The 17,160-nt window shown below is 41.6% G+C and overlaps 1 protein-coding gene across 7 annotated transcripts in view; it reads left to right on the forward strand.

Annotated features, from left to right (window-relative positions):
• The window catches only part of LOC135421353 (5-hydroxytryptamine receptor 2A-like), a 205,863-nt gene that overhangs the window by 161,163 nt on the left and 27,540 nt on the right, over window positions 1-17,160 (forward strand). For 6 of the 7 annotated variants that reach the window (XM_064669719.1, XM_064669713.1, XM_064669715.1 and 3 more), the window contains one exon: window positions 7,993-8,635. In XM_064669719.1, coding sequence (XP_064525789.1) covers window positions 8,251-8,635 — 385 coding nt within the window. In that variant the 5' untranslated portion in view covers window positions 7,993-8,250. Of the gene's footprint in view, window positions 1-2,915; window positions 3,079-7,992; window positions 8,636-17,160 lie in introns of all 7 variants that reach the window. The other variant, XM_064669716.1, reaches the window with a different exon arrangement.

Below are 17,160 nucleotides of genomic sequence, written 5' to 3' on the forward strand. Positions count from 1 at the left end.
CGCAGAGCTGGAATGAGCAAAATGCTAAACATCACATGATTTCTTGCTTGATCAAGGAATTTGACTTATCTAGTAATAGATGAGTCACCACTGTTCCCCCAAAACATGGGCACATGTGTTTTGTGTAATGGTGTGTGTACATTATGCTGTGACTCATGATCCAGGCTGGTGAATACCCGTGTTCTTCCTTTCCAGACTGACTGCTGCTCTATATTACTATTGTAAATCAAACCCATTATTACTGTATGTTAGATTTCCCTTAAAACATAAATTGAAAATAAATCACTTCGTGATTATTTTTTATTTAGATGTATGTGTGTATTTAGGTGTGTTTTCCTGTGGTTGCACTTGTACTGGTAACAAATGCCATATATATGGTAAGTTAAAATTATGAAGAAATTCAACCACACATGGGATAGAGCACTGTGGTGCAAAACCTGCTGAAAATCTTCTGGTTTTTAAATAGGCCTAGCTTTAAAACTTGCAAAAAAGTTAGCTGCAGAAAGCCAGGCTAGTGCTTTTGTTGTTTTGTTTTATTATGTTTTATTTTGTATGCAAAAACTGCAAGTGCTCACTTCCAGACCTTAATGATGTAAACAAAGAGCTGTCATGCAAAACATTTGAGAGAAGAGAAAAATTGGGTTTCTAATGAGTAAGTTTAATAATAGTTTACTACAACAACCCTCAAAAGCTGAAGGTACCATACAAGATTTTTGCTCTGATGTTACATTCGATGTTTACCACATTGTACAGCTGAATTAAAAAGGGACTGAGGGAATGTCACTGCAGCGGTGGCAGAAGGCAGGTCCTTACAGCCACAAAACCTGCCTTGGGAGATTGTACAGGCTTTCAAATCTCCAAGTGCCAGGGGATAAACACACAGGGAGTAAATACACAGTGAAAACTGTTTCATTAAGAGTATAAAAGTTTGGCAGGAGGTAAATTCCCCTGGTGTTCCAGTTGTTCCTCAGAAATTAGAGGCAAGGCCTAATTTCTGGTTGTAGCCAATTCAGTCTGTTCAAGCTCAGTAAGAACTTTCATGGCACAGCTGCATAAATAGTGCAGTTACCAATCCAGGACGGTGGGAATGATCACATTCAGTGAGGGCTTTGCACCATCCAGATTCATGGATAGTGTGGTTTACTGAAGCAACAGGAAAGCAGCATCAGGACTGCTGTGAGAAATGCACTAACTACAAAGAGTTAATATGTGTTGTGACAGAAAGTATAGTAACACATTTATTAAATAAATAAATGAACATTGCCAGGTTGGAGATGCAAAGCTCATATGAAGGTGTCCCTTCAGGAGAGGAGATACAGTCACTTGACTGATCCTGAGCAAGCAGAGGTGTTTTATTTTCCTTCTTTATTTTCCTTCTCTTTATTTGTCTCAAAACTCCCCTTCTTTTATGCAATAATTTTTGTCCCTTCCCAAAAGGGTGGAACTATCACATGGGATAGGTGGGTTTTGGTGACTGATCATACCTGTAATGCACATCCTCTCTTCTCATCATTTGCATTCCTAGGGGTGTGAAAGTGAATATGCAAATAGGGCTTAATGAGGGTCGTGGTTACTTTCGGTCAGAATTTATAGTTGACACAAGAGGCAGAATAAACACTTTGGTCCTCTTCCATCAGCTGAAGTGGCAGTGAAGGCTGTCTGACCTTCATCAGGGGGTCTTTGGGTGCATCCTTATCTCCTTAACAAACCAGATTCATAGCAAGGCTTGTTATGCGCTGTGAAGGGGGAGTGAGGACAATCACTGGTATAGAAATGAGGTGCTGCTTCACCCCAGACACCATTCCATCCTTAGCTGATGCCCATAGTGAGGTGTCTTTTTAATGCTGTAATTGAATGCTTTCGGTTATTTATCAATAAGGACGAAGCAAAATCCAAATTTTAATTCACTATTAACTCGGCGTGCAGTGACAGGTAAATATTGCAAACACAATAATAATAATACAAATAATAACACAAAAATACACCTGCCAAGGAGACTGAGGGATGCTCAGCTGGTCTTTTTGAGCAGGTGAATTTCAGCCACTGGGTACGTGTGTATTAATTAAAAAAAAAAACTAAACAAAAAAATCAGAGAGGCAGTTTGGAATTATATCTACCCATAGAAGATATGAACACCTAGGGTGTAATCATTCCCAGAAGTTAGGACAGTATGTGATGAGATTCAGATTTATTCTGTTGGGGGTTTCTGAGCCGAGAGAGCAAGTTTATCATTGGAGGGAGTGGCAGAGTATCTACATCTTCTTGTGAGGTTCTCAGGTGCTCTTCCACAAAGGGGAAATAAAAAGGATGCTAGTCTTACTGCCAGAAGGTAGATTAAGATCTCTCTGTGTGCTTGTATTGCCTTGAAATGTCTGGAAAAGAAATTAATGCCTTTCTGACTCGGGATGAGGGAAGATACAGAGAGGGAAATTGATGCTATTTGGTTTTTGGACAGAATGGTAGTGATTCATGATTATGACTCTACAAAATATCAATACTTGAGCTTGTGTCTGCAAAAATCCATTTTCTTCTTGCTGTGAAAAAAAAATGAAATATTCTTTTTTAGTTTGCGAGTAATTAAATAGTTATTTTCTGTGTAGGAAATAAAAAATAGGTGGAAAACTGCATCTGGGGAGGTTTCCCTAAGGTTTTATTAAGTGTTTTTTACGCTGATTTATCCCCAATACCTGTTGGGCAAACTTCCAGAAGTTCTTGGAAAACTGAAAACCAAGTATCAAATTCTTCCTTGGAAGGAAAGTCCCTAAACAAAGTGCTAATAGCATGTTCCCAGGTTCAAGGGGTAGCTCAGGAAAATATTTAGATTGGGCATAACCACTTCTCTGGACTGCAGTAAACTTAGAAACTGGTATCTGCAGAATAACCATTAAGTTTTGATTTTTCTTTTCCCCCTGCAGTGGCTGGGAAGGTGTGCCTCTGTTTTGACAGAGTAAACACTGCTTTCGAAAGACAGGAAGATTTCCTGATGCTATCAAGTGACTAAAATGAATTGGGGCTTTCCAAAATTGCCACTTCTCAGAATATTCTTGAACTATAGGTGGCCTCAGGAGGTGGTCAAAGGTGAGGACTTGTCACTGGTGTGTGCATCTCTCTGGTGTGACAGGAGTGTGTGTTGGTGCAGCTGTAAGGCCCTGCTCCCACATCAGGCAGGCTGGGGTCCTCACAGGTGTGTTTTCCCATCTGGGCATGCAGATTTATTTCTGGCCTTGGGGAAACCAAAGGGGAGAGGATGTGCTGGTCTTATCCTGCACATGAGCAATAGGGACAAACACAGGGGGTGTATCCAGGGATAGGAGCTCGAAAGCACCCCCAGGCTGGACAGCTTTGCTCATTAACACATTTCTGATCCAGTTATAGAATGATTTAAGCTGGAAGGGACCTCTTGAAGGTCTCTAGTCCAACCCCGTGCTCTAGGCAGAACTAACTTCAAAGTTAGATGGGGTGTTTGGGAGCAATCCTCAGCTGTGTTTTGAGCATCTCCAAGGATGGAGATTCTGCAGTCTCTCTGTGACCCACTTCCCTTGTCTGACCCTTCCCACTGTGACTCCTTTTATCTGTTTTCTTCTTGTTTTATACATGATTTCCTTAGATCCATCACTGTGACAATTACTTCTTGTTTTGCTGTGCAGCTTCTGGAAGAGTCTCCCTTTCTCCTCTGTAAGCACTGGCAGGGAGCTGTATGCAAACACATCCCTGTTCAACTGTTTTTCTCTGGGCTGAACCAAACCCAGTATTTAGTGTGTTTCATTCCAAATCACCTTGGTCATCTCCGCTGGACTTGCTCCATTCTCACACACTGTTTAAAAATAGAACTGCACAGAAATAGGGATGTTTCTTAGTACTGCTAAAAAAAACCTGCCTAAAATACAGAATTCTGTAAATAGAAAAATATGATTTTATTCAATCACTAAAACGAAAAGGCTCCTCGCAAGTTTGCCATGAAAAGATGTATTTTAAAGCAACCTTCTGTTCCAAAGAAAAATGGAAATGAATTTGGCAATGGATTCCACAAATAAATTAGTAAAGATGCAAATAGCAAGAAAAGTAGAGTTTTGAGTGAAGAATGAAGCCTTAAATCTGCCTTCTCGAGCCTAAACCCTGTGTCCTATTATATAATTTAAAATTATTTGCCATTTTGAAAAGGCCTTCATGGAGCTATAAAAATTTATGTCAGCTGACTGCCTGGCTCGGATAGTTGCGAACTATCTGCAACTGTTTTCCTGACAAAAATTGCAGTACTTGCAGTTCAGTTTAGTCACCTTCAGATTTATTTTTTCCCTGATGGAGGTCTACCATCAAAGCCAAGGCTGAAGGAAAAACTTTTCCTTTAAAACTGTTTGATCTCTAGAAACTTGTTGGCTTTCGTCTGCTTATTGATGAGGTGTGAGTGCGACTTGGAGAACTGGATATTGCCAATAGTTTGGGAGGGAAAAAAATAGCTCTTGGATATGGCCTTTGTAGCTTTGATGCCATTGGATGTTGCTTGTTTTTCTTGTGGGGAAGGAATTGCTGAAAGTCATTGCTTTTGATCATTAAGTACTTTGGGAGTTGTTTTTTTTTTTTACAGCAAGACTTACCATGAATTAATGTATCATTCTCAGTCCGTCTGAGACTCAGGATCTTTTTTTTGGTCTAACCTGAAAATCCTTGCTTTCTTACCCAGTTTCAAATGCACATTGTTAACATACAGGGTGTGAGTCCCAGAGATTTATTAAATGGTTTCCAGGAGCTCTGCAGCCTGTCCAGGAGAGGCAGGATCCTGGCTGGGGGCTGGGGAACCTCTTGAGTTCTCAGCAGGCAGCTGATTTTCTCCAGGAAAAAATGTCCTGAGTTTTGAAGGGTAAAACAACTAAAGATGAATGCATTGAATTCAGAGGAAAAAATAATTGTGTTTATTCCAAGAAAGGTTTGGTTTTCTTCTGTTTAGCAAGTGTAATGGTGGTAAACACACACAAAGGCATGTGACCCCTTCCCTCAGGGTCCCACCAGCACAGACTGATGAACCATTGCAGCTTTTGTTTCCCTTTGCCTTAACCCCCTGGAATACCCGAAAACTTCAGCATACCAAACTCTGATTTAAATAATTCATGTGTTTATTGATAAACAAAAATGTTTTTCTACCTTCAGTTTATTTTAAACTGTACTTAAAGACTGAAGGAGAAGAATGTGCTGAAAGAATTCATTACGCTGCTCTATCAAAAAGCAAGAGTGGAATAGAAAAGAGCTTGGTTTTGCTGAATGTTTAAATTATAATTTTAAGGACTGTCAGTAGTAGATTGAACTGGAATTGATGACTGACCACAAAATTCAGTATGTGTGCTTTGAAGTTAGCTATTGGAAAAAAATCTGTGATGGGCACATGTTTTAATTTAAAATTATGGAGATAGTTCTCAAATAAATGCAGAATTCATGAATAAAATGTGAATTATTTTTCTGGTACAGTGATGTGCTTAGAAGACTGTAGCTGAAGGAATAAGTCATAAAGTTTTCCCTTGTGGAGACTGGGAGATGCAGTGAAAAAGAAAACTGATGACTTCAAGCCAGGATCTGTGTAAGATAATAACAAAAGTATTAGCAAAGCAGTAGGACAGTTAATTCTGAGGGTGGAGCCCAGTCTTGAGCATTGCTGTAGTCAAATTCCCACATAGGATTTTTCAAAATGAATATGCAAAATGCAAGAGAGAATGACCATTTCAGAATTCAGTCCTGAGCAGTTGTAAAAATAGACACTTTAAAAATAGGCACTTTTAATTCAGAAACCTTATCTTGCAGTTGGTTTTTTTGGTCTTTTTTTTTTTTTTTTTTTTTTTTTTTTTTTTTTTGTGGTGTGGTTTTGTGTGTGGGGTTGTTTGTTTGTTTGTTTTTATGATTTAGTGTTAAGGCATGCCCTGCCTTTGTTCCTTTGGCAGCCCCAGCTGGCCTGTGCCAGGACCATCAAGCTCATCCATATCTCTGGTAAGAGCTGAGGTAGCATCACCTTCTCTAAAACCTCCAGGAGCTCAGACCTGGGAAAGAAGTAAGACCAAGACTGGGCATCCTGCTGTCTGACTGTGCCCTCATGTTTGGGCATGACATTTCTGCTTGTCCTGACAAAGAGTGCTCGAGAGTCACGGAGCCAAAGAGAGTTTCTGGAGACCCAGAAATTCCCTCTGGCTCTAATGGAGGTGTCCTGCACAGCAAAGCTCAATGCCAGAAAGCTGCCTGGTGTCTCCTTCACTGTGGAAAGGTGATTTGGAAAAATTGTCATCACAGCTTTAAAGTAAAAGATGTCTTCTGGGAAAAATACTCTAAAGTATTTAGAAACTTTCTAGAGACTTTTTTTTTTTACTGAGACCGGCTAAGTTGGAAAAAATAAATGGTCCACTGACCACTTGCTAATTCATCTGCAATGTGCAGCTGCAAAATTACTTTTTGTGCCCATAGTGCAAAACTTCTTCCTAAATATGAGGTTTAGAGACCCTCTGGGACTAATTAACCATAATGCAGAAGCAAATCTGGGTTCATTGTATGCACTGCTCATTTAAGAAATGTTTTTGTGCACAAAGCCCATTAGCAAGTTTCCAAAACCTTCATGAATGTTAAACATTTTATTATAGGACTCTGAGCACTTCTTACATTACATAAAACCTAATGTAATCCCGTGAATTACTTTCAGCTTTTGATCCTGGATAGCAAATTGCTGTGTCACATGTGTGCCACATTGCATTCAACAGCTAAAATCAGGCTTTTATTTAGTAATTTATTTAACAGTAATAGAAACTCTTTTCCTGTGGATTAAACATATAGTCGAGGACATCCTTAAAATAAGTTGCATGCTATTGGTTTTATTCTACTTACTAGTTGGCTTCCATACATTGTTCTACTACACTGTGCTTTCCTTCTGTGATTTTAGCCCTGTGCTCCACATGGTTTTTAGGGTCTTGACTCCAATGCAGTGGAAATGCAAAGCAAAGCTGCTGTTTTTCATCAGTTGTACTGGATTGGCAGTCAAAAAGATTGAGTTTCTGAGGATGTGATTTAGCCAGGATTAGGAAAACGTCCCCTTAGCTTCAGTGGGTTTAGGCACGTGCCTGAAGTCAAGGGTACATTTAACTTGCCCAATTAGCTCTGTGCAGGAGGCTAAGGGCTTCAGAGGCAGGATGTTCTCTGGCCTGTGTTCTGTGGGCAGTCAGGGGTTGTAACCAGACTTGCCCTCACTGTCACAAATCATGTGAGATCCTCTGAGGAAATCTGTCCTCCAGGCTGTGTGTGCTGAGGGTGTTGGTGCTGCACGTGCTGGGCAGCAGTCTTGGGCAGCAGGCTGGTGGGACTAGGCTTACTGAAATTACTGCTCAACTTTTATGAAAGTCTGTCCTTTCTTTTCTCTTAATGCTTTGTGGTCTGTTTGTTTCAGGAGACTTACAGCAAAGCACCACATAATGTTGCCTAATACGTGTTGCTTCCTGTCCACCATTCACACCCTGATAGAAACCAAACTATAGTATTTATTATTGTAGGAGAGTTAATCATTAAGATCTGAGGGTTTTTACAATACCTTCATTTTACCTCAGAATATGCAAAATATATACAAACCCTCCCATTTTAGGTAATGGAATACTCTGTGCTTGGCCACGCTATCTGGATTGGTTGGAATTTCATGCAATCACTATTTTACACAGCAGCAGAGTATCTGTGAAGTGGCTATCAATTGAAACATATTTTGCTCTTCAGACTCGCTTTTGCAGGTTTCACAAAACACTTAATTAGTGATAATCAGCTTTTAACCAGCCAGAGCACACTGATGTGATTCTCTCCCTCTCTGCCCCCCCCCAATTGTAGAGTAGTCTGTACCCTTCAGATAAATTACTTGCAGTCTGGAGAACATCCTAGTCAGCAGGAAGGGGAAGAATAAGAATGTCAGTTGCATGGGGGATAAAGAAGGTGTTGTGTATGCTGTGATTTCAGTGAAGAATATCCTTTTTATTGACTTTTCAGAATGGTGAACTTGGAAACAAGCTGGAGATTGCAAAGTCTGCTTTCCCTCGAGGTTGCTGGTCAATGGTTGTCATCTACCACACCCAAGGAAACTAGAAGAGCTCCACGCTAACCTATGTAAGGTTTATTTCACTATGGGAGATCAAATGATTTTCTGGCTCAGGTTTTGTGATGTTCGGCATCTGCCTTGGACCTGCAATTTGGGAAAGGGCTCGTCTCTGAAGCACGGTTAAGAGACACAAAAACCAGTCCCAGACAATGAGCACTTTAAGTAGCACTGGAATATTGCTCAGCTTAACGACAGTGTCTGTCACACTGGATTTTAGTTTGCATGGTGGTCTGATGGCTTGGTCCTTAAGCAGCAATTTGACTCTGAATCAGAGTTTGCCCACATCTGATCCTCTCAACGCCTCTGAGAAGGGCGAAGTCTCTCGGATGTCCGTGAGGGAGAAGAATTGGCCAGCCCTCCTGATCTTGGTTGTCATCCTGCTGACCATTGGGGGAAACATATTGGTAATTATGGCTGTGTCCTTGGAGAAGAAGTTGCAGAATGCCACAAACTTCTTCCTGATGTCCTTGGCAGTGGCAGACATGCTGGTGGGTATCCTGGTCATGCCCGTGTCGCTCATTGCAGTCCTGTACGGTAAGTGGCTTCCCTCCTTGTTTGACTGTTTGGATTTCCAGGGAGTCCCCTGAGGCTTCAGCAACCTGTTGTGCCCTTTTGTGTTTTGCCTTTTTGTGATTTTTTTTCCTGTGCTTGTGGCTTGAGGTGTATCAGTGTGTACTTGGTCATGGGTCTGTGCTGAGGAGAATGAGGTTCATTCTCTGCTGGGAGCAGAGCTTGTTTTTGTGCTGCTAGGAGTGACCCACGAATTGGTGTTACACTGTGGGGTTTTTTATTGCTGAGGCCACCCAGAGAATCTGAGACAGGGAGTCAGCTTTTTACCTTTTGGTTGGACTGCCCCAAAATCATGCTGGGACACAAGAAAAGCTGAGGAACTTGTTCATGACTGACCCAGCACTAAGCCAGGTCAGAAACAGTCCTTGGGCTCCCACTATGATCAATGGGATTTGAGCAATAATACAGTTAAGAAAGGAGGTTTGTGCTAGCAGATTTGGCATTCAAATAAAAGCCTTTACTCTTGGCCTATGTACCTCAGCTTGCCTTGTGCCTTGCAGAGGGTTATTTTGCCTTTCCATGCCTCTATTTCCCTATCTCTACCCTGAGAATATGTTCTCTGTTTTAAAACCCTGAGAGGCCTGCTTGTCTAGGTCTAAGCATTTGTTTCTCCCTACCTTATTAGGGTTGGTGCATTTGCAGCAAGTGAGGCATTGCTCCTGCACTCCAGTGAGGAATTAAAATATCAAACACATGAAACTTTCATCTGGCTGAGACTCCAAATCCATTTTTTATTTTTTTTGTGTGTGGTGCTGGGTCTCTCCTTCCCTGGATGTTACAAAGGGGTATTTCGTTCTCCTCTGTGTCTCTGATCATCATGTTTGTGTACTCATGTATCAATATTCTGTGTGTGTTTAATAGATAACAATAATTCATTTTTTAAAGTCTGTTTTCAAGTTTTCTTTGAAAAGTATTTTAATATTGATATTTCTTGGAAACAAATAATGTTGTTTACTTACAAATTTGATTAGAAATTGGCTTACTGTCCTATAAAGTAAAATGTATTGATATTTATCTGACTTCTTTACTTGCCTAAATGATGAAGTCTGACAGAGATTAATTTCTAAAACACATTGATCAACCATATATCATTCCAAAACTTATATAACTTGTCTACAGTGAGTTAAATCAATACATGATTTAGGTGCAGATCTAGCCATAGAGATCTTATCCACAAAGCCTTTTATTTTGAACTGTCAGAATAGTTCCATCTCTAAATCTTGTGTGTATTACAACATATGTATTTTATTTTTAGCATTTTACTCCAGTTCCCTGGAGCTTGAAAGGCAGCATATAAATACTGAATTATGTGACTGACCTGCACTTGCATAAATTCTGTGTTACCCAGTGACTCTAAAAAGGTGAATTTATGGAAGTGGTCTTCTTACATACATACTTTCAAGGTCTTTGGAAACTAATAGAAATGGATTTTCTGTTCTGCCCTAGAAAATGATTACTTGAGGTCGTTTAAAGGTGTAAAGCATCCTGCATCTTTAGCAGGAAGGAAATATCATTTATTTGAAGAGGAATTGTAATTATCCCTCTTTTCTGCCAGAGCACCAGTATTAGCTGTTGATAGCCCAAACACTTCTCCACAGACAAACAATAATAAATAGATTTTTTGGCAAAAGTTGTAATTTCAGAACAGACATGGAAAATGTGTGGAAATACTCTGAGAAATGAGGAGGCTGCTGGAGCAGTGCTGGGTGCTGGCACTGCTCCCTTGGGCTGGACCAAAGCAGGAATGATGCCTTCAGGCTTTGTCAGGGGAGGAGGAGAAGCTCCATTAGGGGAAGACTGAGCCTCTGAGGAGCTCGTGGTTTGATTTGAGTAGGACCCCTGTGCAATCACTTTTTTATATTATTTAAGCTACAAATCGTGGATGTGAGCAGCCGGGGCTGTGCCACTCCAGCAACAAGGGAAGAAGGCTGCCAGAAGGAGTAGACAAAGTCTGTACCCTCTCCCAAGTGTTTATTTCCATATTCATCCTGAAAAAACCCCACTTGGTTTGATATCCACAAGTTTATGTCCTGACTGGATATGTCTGAGAAAGGACCAAAGGAAAAAGAGGTTGTGTCAAGGGTATTGCTCCTCTTGAAGTCCACCATTTCATGTGGATGCCCTTTTCTGAGCATCTAGAAAAATCATTAAGGATACAAGACTAACAGGCCACACCAACAACCTCAGCATGTGATGGTTCATGTAAACAAAACATGTGAGCAAGAGCACAGAAGAAAAGCAGGTTAAACTCATCACTCATCGCTACACGTGGCTTGGACCAAACACAGCCGTGTCTTCCTCAGCTGCACATGGAGGCATCCAGCTTTTCAGAGTCCCATGGCTGTTTTTAGCTTTGGCAGGGGTGGGAGGCAGGTATCTTATATATCATATTCAACTTGGTGGTGCCAGTTCTTTTGGCAACATGAGTCAGCAGCTGGAAAGGCTTTTGGCAGAGTCACAACGTGCCGTTATTACAACTGACAGCCTTTGGAGAGCCATCACTTATTCCTGAGTCTGTTTGACCTGGTGGCACCAAGTGGCATCTCTGCCCTGCTGCACACACTGGTTTTGAGGACAATATCTGACCTCTTGTATAACATGATATTCCTTGGCTTCATTTCCTTAGAACCATAGTTTTTTTAAAAAGTGGTTCTCCTTAGAGCAGCCTGCAAACACTCTGGAGGCCACAGTAGCCAGGAGGACTATGGACTTTATCTTGCTTTCTAAGGGCTAGAGATCAGGAAATTCACACATATACAATTGTAGGTTTTATGTTCTGTTTTACTTGGTAGTAGACAAACCACTGTCAGTGATTAAGGGGGAAAATATTCACACATCAGCAGAATTCTTGTGAGAGTACCTGGGGTTCGTGGCCATGAACTGAGCAGGGAGAGTGTTACTTCTTGGAAATATAACTGTGAATGTTCAGTCGTTTTTACTCTGTATATATTTTTACTCTGTATTTTACTCTGTATATTTTACCCATAATTTGGCACTGGGCTGTTTCAAAAGCTGCCATGTGCTGTACTGAGAAAGGTATGCAGCACATCTCTTGTAGATTTGTAGCAGTCACTTCTAATTTATGTAATCAGAAAGGAACCTTAAAAATACACACAATGAGAAGAAGACTGATGAAGTTACTTTTAAGGTTCCACATCAGGTCTCTCAGCCCCAATGATAAATTCTAGTTTACACAGTAGGCTCATTTTCTTACTTTTCAGCTAATAAGGTAAATGAAGTAGATTTCACTTCAAGCATAACGAGAAAATTGAACCGACACCCTCCACAACTACTTGTGGTTTTCTTAATTAAAAGAAGGAAAAGTCAAGTTGTAAGTTAGTTCAAGAATCTTATTATAAAGGGATGGCAGAATGCAGCATGCTGGATTTTTCACCTGTTAATCAGGGCTCTGATATATTTATCAATTAGTCTTTCTTAAGTGTCTTACACTAATCGATGAGTTGCATTTGACAACTTAGAACAGCATTTTTTCTGGCACATAGTTCCTAAAGAACTAGGCAAATTAGTATGCTAATTAATAAGCATGTACTGGGTAGAGTAAATGAGAAATGTACATAGAGTTTAATCTCAGTGGAGAAACATCTGATTAATTAAAAATACTGGTGTGATAGGGCATCAGGTATCTTACACATAATGGAGCTTCTGACAACAGATGGAGTTTCTCTGCTCAACCCTGAGCACTTTGGGGACAAGCAGTGGTGGGTTTACATCATGTCTAGCGTTTATGGGCAAGAAAGAGAGGGCTGCTCTTTATCTGCCAGGACCGGTGAAGGAACACAAGAGAATCTCATCAGCTGCTCTGAGTGGACATTACAGAAAATATTAAACCTTCTTGGTTGTAATGCAAAAGGTTCACAGCTGCCAACAAGTTGCCAGAGTGTAGCCAACAAGTCACTAATAGACCCATCTGTGACTCCAAGTGGAGGCTTCTCCCTTCCTTTGGGTTTCAGGCAGTGCTGTAACGCTGCAGGCTGACCCAGCTTCCAGGGAGACTGGTGTTGGATGCAGCCCCAGCTACCAGAGAAGCTTTACATCCACATTATTGTTATTATTGATAATTACCTTCATTATCATGTGGTGACAGAGATGTGCTGAGCACTTGGGCAGACTTGGATGTTGATTTCCCTGCAGAGGGGGGAAGCAGGGCAGTTTAGCTTTTGATATGACATTCAGATGTCTAGAAATGGTCAGGGATTTTAAAGCTCATGTCTAGGCATGGGCTTGGATGCATCTTGACTGCACCAAGTTCCAGATGGCCGTTGCATTACCTTCATAAATTACTGTTTATGCATGTTAGTTTTAAATGCATGATGTTTCTGCTTGTGCTAAGCAGCCACTACATTTTATTATTCTGCTAGGGTGTAAGTGAATGGAAACTCTCACCCTGCTTGTACTATCTACATCATAAACTCAGAGATGGGATTTTTTTTTCTCTCCAGCGGCACCTCATACCTGGGATGTGTGCAGTGAAATTTATATCCAACAGGATGTATTACTTTTTTATCTTTTTCCATCAGAAAAAACCATAGGCTGCTACATTATGTGCTCGTCCAGCAACATTTATTCTCTTTTGAAGTCCCCACATCTTTCTTGTAACCTCAGCTAACCTGTGAAATCTAAAAACCTGCTACATCATTATTCACCCTCTTGCCAGGTTATTAGATACATAGAAGACTTCAGTTCAGATACTGAGGGTCCTGCTACTGAATTTTCTCCATGTGAACAACTACCTGTTTACCTAATGTGACAAATGGGATTAAGTTGTAGTATATCTGTGTTGCTCTTGGGAAAGTAAGCTCTGTATGGTGTGGCCTGAATCCATGTAACAGCTTCTCTTCTACTACCCAAGGTTTAAATTGTGCTTAGAGAGGAGGAGGGGAATACTAAATATCTTCTTGGATACTGTCTGTATCTCATTGAATACAGGACCCTGATGCAGCTAAATGTTAACTTGCAGGATTTTCTAGAGCCCCTGAAAATATTGCACCTTGTGATGATGCTCTGCTTGATCACATTTGGAAATAGCATTAGGATCCTACACAGCTTTGGCTTGCATTGGTGGAAAACTGATGTTTTCTGGTCAAGAGAAATGGGATTATTCTCATTGCTGGTGAAGTATTTTTACAGCATGTGGGATCCCAAGTCCCTGTTCTGCCAGCTTTATGATGATCTGTTGCACAAAAATTAAAAATTAAGCCAGTAAAACAGTAATCACTGGGGCATATCAGACTATATTTTAAGCTATAAGCTAGGATTTCTGTCTTGAAAATACCTTTTTAATATAAGTCTATTCTTGCAAAAATCAGAAAATTCTCATGTTTATTCTAAAGCTGAATGACAATGAGTTTCCAACCCTGTGACACTGCTGAGAAGCTCAAATTCTGTCCAGCACATCCAAACAGCAAAAAGCCATTCCAGGGCCGTGAAGCAGTGAGATCCACTCTGTGGTTTGCTGGAATGTGCCATGAACTGGGCAGCTCTGGAGCCTGTGGGGAACAGGAACAGGTTTCTGTGGCACCTTCCTCCAAAGAAAAGGCTCAGTGTGTCCATCTGACAGCTCCCAGGATCTGACAGCTCCCATACGAGCTGCTCCCCATAACTTCTTGCCCATTACTTCAGCATTGCTCAGGTTCATTCACACGTAGCAAATCATTCCTTATTTCCAGGAGGAAAGCAGAGGACCCCTTGCCTTAGATCTCTCATCTTGCTTCCTGTACTGCTGAGCTCTGGATGACGTAGCAAAGGGTTTGTTGTGCAAAGATAATTTTCAGCAGAGTAAATCAAGGCCAGCCTTCAGAGAGAGTCTGAATGGCACCTTGCTGACCCGCTGTGGGTAAGGCCTGGCAGTTTTGTGCCAGGTCCTTGTGACTCATTTGAGCTCAGCTATAATCCACACTGTGGAGCATTAGTTTATGGGACTCTGAAGGGCAATTTTTGCTGTCAGATACAGAGGCAGAACTGTTACTATTTAATTTTTTACCACCTGCCTCTTCTAATTTCTTTGCTCTGTGCCACCTATATATCATCCAGCTCTGCCTGTGGCTGGCTTCTTGGTGTAGGCAGAGGTATTCTTTATTGCCCTCACTGTGTTTGTTGCCATTGACAAGAGGATCTTGTCAATCTGCCAGCGTTAGGAGAAAACACGAGAGAACAATAAACATTTCACAATTGTAAACATGCTTTTTTTTTTTTTTTGCTTCTCTAAACCCCTTGCAGTTAGACAACCAGCTCCTTTGCCTACTGTGGGTTAATGGAGCTTTTAGCCTGTGATCTGCCAGGGATGATGCTGCTGCCCATGGAGCTCAGGCTGCTCAGTCCAGCACAGATGAACATGGCACAAAACACTTCCAACAGCTTCTGTTTCTGGGAGCTTCCATCATGAGGGCTGCTCATGGAGAAGGTTGCATGGCTGTCAAAGCATTTATTGATTGCACACCCTTTGAATCAGTTTGTGTTAGATTTTGTCAAACAACACTCCTCCAGAGAGGTCGAGGGGATCCCAAAGCCCGTGGATGTGCAGCCCAGAGCAGGGCTCTGTGCCAGCACCCCAGCCTGGCACTAGGGGAGTCAGCTGTGTGTGAGCCACACGTGCACCATCCAGTAGCCTCAGACATTGCAGCAGTGCCAGGCTGAGCACTCATCCTGGCCTTTTTCAGGAAAATGTGCCCGTAGCCCCGATTTTTACAGCTTGCCAAGGGGGACTGCAGAGACTCATTCTTTGCCCTGGGGGTTTGACAGGCTTTTTCACAGACAGAGCCTCTTGCAGAAAGGCCTCAACAAAACCAGTTGTGCTAACCTGGAAAATGCTGCATGGAAGCGTGAGGCCATATTTCCGAGATTAAAGGTGACTCGTCAAGTAGAAAAGAGAAGTACTTCCTTTTTTCTTTTTTTTTTCTAAATGTAGAAAAATTAAGAACAGGAATGCTACAGAATACCTTAGGTTTTATTTTCTCAATGTGTTCCTGCCTCCTTTGTTTTGCTCAGTGGCAGCAGGCTGCAGGTAGGTAACAGTCTGAGCATAGGGGGACCTGGGGAATGGCTTCCTACAAAATGCACAGGGAGAGATCCCGACCATGCTAAAATCAGTGGGAGCATTGGCAGTAAGTTCAGAGAGGTTAGGGCTTCTGCCAGAGCAATTCTCTGCCTCCTCCAGCCTCTTTTCTCTCTTCCTGCCTGGTCATGACTGTAGCTCTTGGTGTGATTGTGGCATATCCTTTATTATCCAGAAGGGTCTGAGATGTTTTGCTGCTCTCCTCTGAGCCTGAGGAAAGCTCTGCCACTGCAATGCAGCTCCTTTCATGCCACTGCTGTTCATCAGGTTTCAGCACCATCACACAAAGCACGAGTCAGTCTCCTGTTAGAGCTTTATGGAACATGTAGGTAAGAGAAATGAGCTGGCATTTGTCCAGGGAAGGTGACCCAATGTTGTGCTGAGTGAAACATTTGGCTCAGTTCTGAAATGTGCTCCTGGCCTGGGCAGGGTCTGATCCTAAAGTGTGTTTCAGTGGGAATTCATTTGCTTTATGCAGTTTGGGGTGAAAAGCTTCTTGTGTTTGCCTTTGCACTGGCTTGGTGAGACTGGTTCTCTCTAAGGTGCTTTTGCTTCTCGTGCTGGAAAAGGAGTGAATGTCCCTCTTCTGGGTTGGCTGATACTGTTGAGGGGGTTTTTTGTTCATTTCATTGGTTTTGGTTAAAAAAAAATATTAAGACACAGGAAGCAAACTCACCTTAGAAAAATACTGTGCTGGACAACACAATTCAAATAGGAAAATGAAATCACAAAGATCACAAGCGGAGCTTCCTGATCCCACAGAAATGCAGGAGTGAAAAGAACTTTCAGACTTGCTGTGTCCTGTTGTTTGTCACCAAGTGTTAGTAAGACACTGAGATGCTGCAGTCATATCTTACATCTTCCAGAGCCTCTTTCCTTTTAGCTCTGCCTTCTGCTGGGATGCTGAGCCCAGGATCTCTGTGTTTCAGTGGGAAGCAACAGAAAGCCAGGACAAATCTCTGAGCAACTTATTACAGAATCAAAACTCTGAACTTTCTTGAAATAAGCAGTTTTTAAATAGAAAATCCTAACACTGCGGTGTGAAAAAAAACAAGGCCTCCATGCACCTTCGTACAAAAAACCTCTCTTCTTACAAAGAGAAGCCACTGTGCTTTGAAACTTTGCTTCAAAAGCTGATAAACTGGCCTGCTTCCCATTTGCAGATTTATCCAGTTGTCAGAATTTCTGCTCTTACAGCTCTACCAGGACTCAAGAAGCCATCACTGGGTCAGGCCCATCATCTCTCTACTATTTAAGGCTGTGGTCTGAAATAAAGCCAGAAGCTAATTGGCAGTGAGAGCAGACTACAGGGCAGGTTTCTGTAACAAAGCTTTGGTGTGCTCTTGGTAAGTGCAGGCAAGTTTTTTGCACCACTAGCAGCTCCACAACTCAGCTGGAGATGTGGTGTCACCCCAAA

The sequence above is a fragment of the Pseudopipra pipra genome, chromosome 13, assembly GCF_036250125.1.
Source record: "Pseudopipra pipra isolate bDixPip1 chromosome 13, bDixPip1.hap1, whole genome shotgun sequence".
NCBI lineage: Eukaryota > Metazoa > Chordata > Aves > Passeriformes > Pipridae > Pseudopipra > Pseudopipra pipra.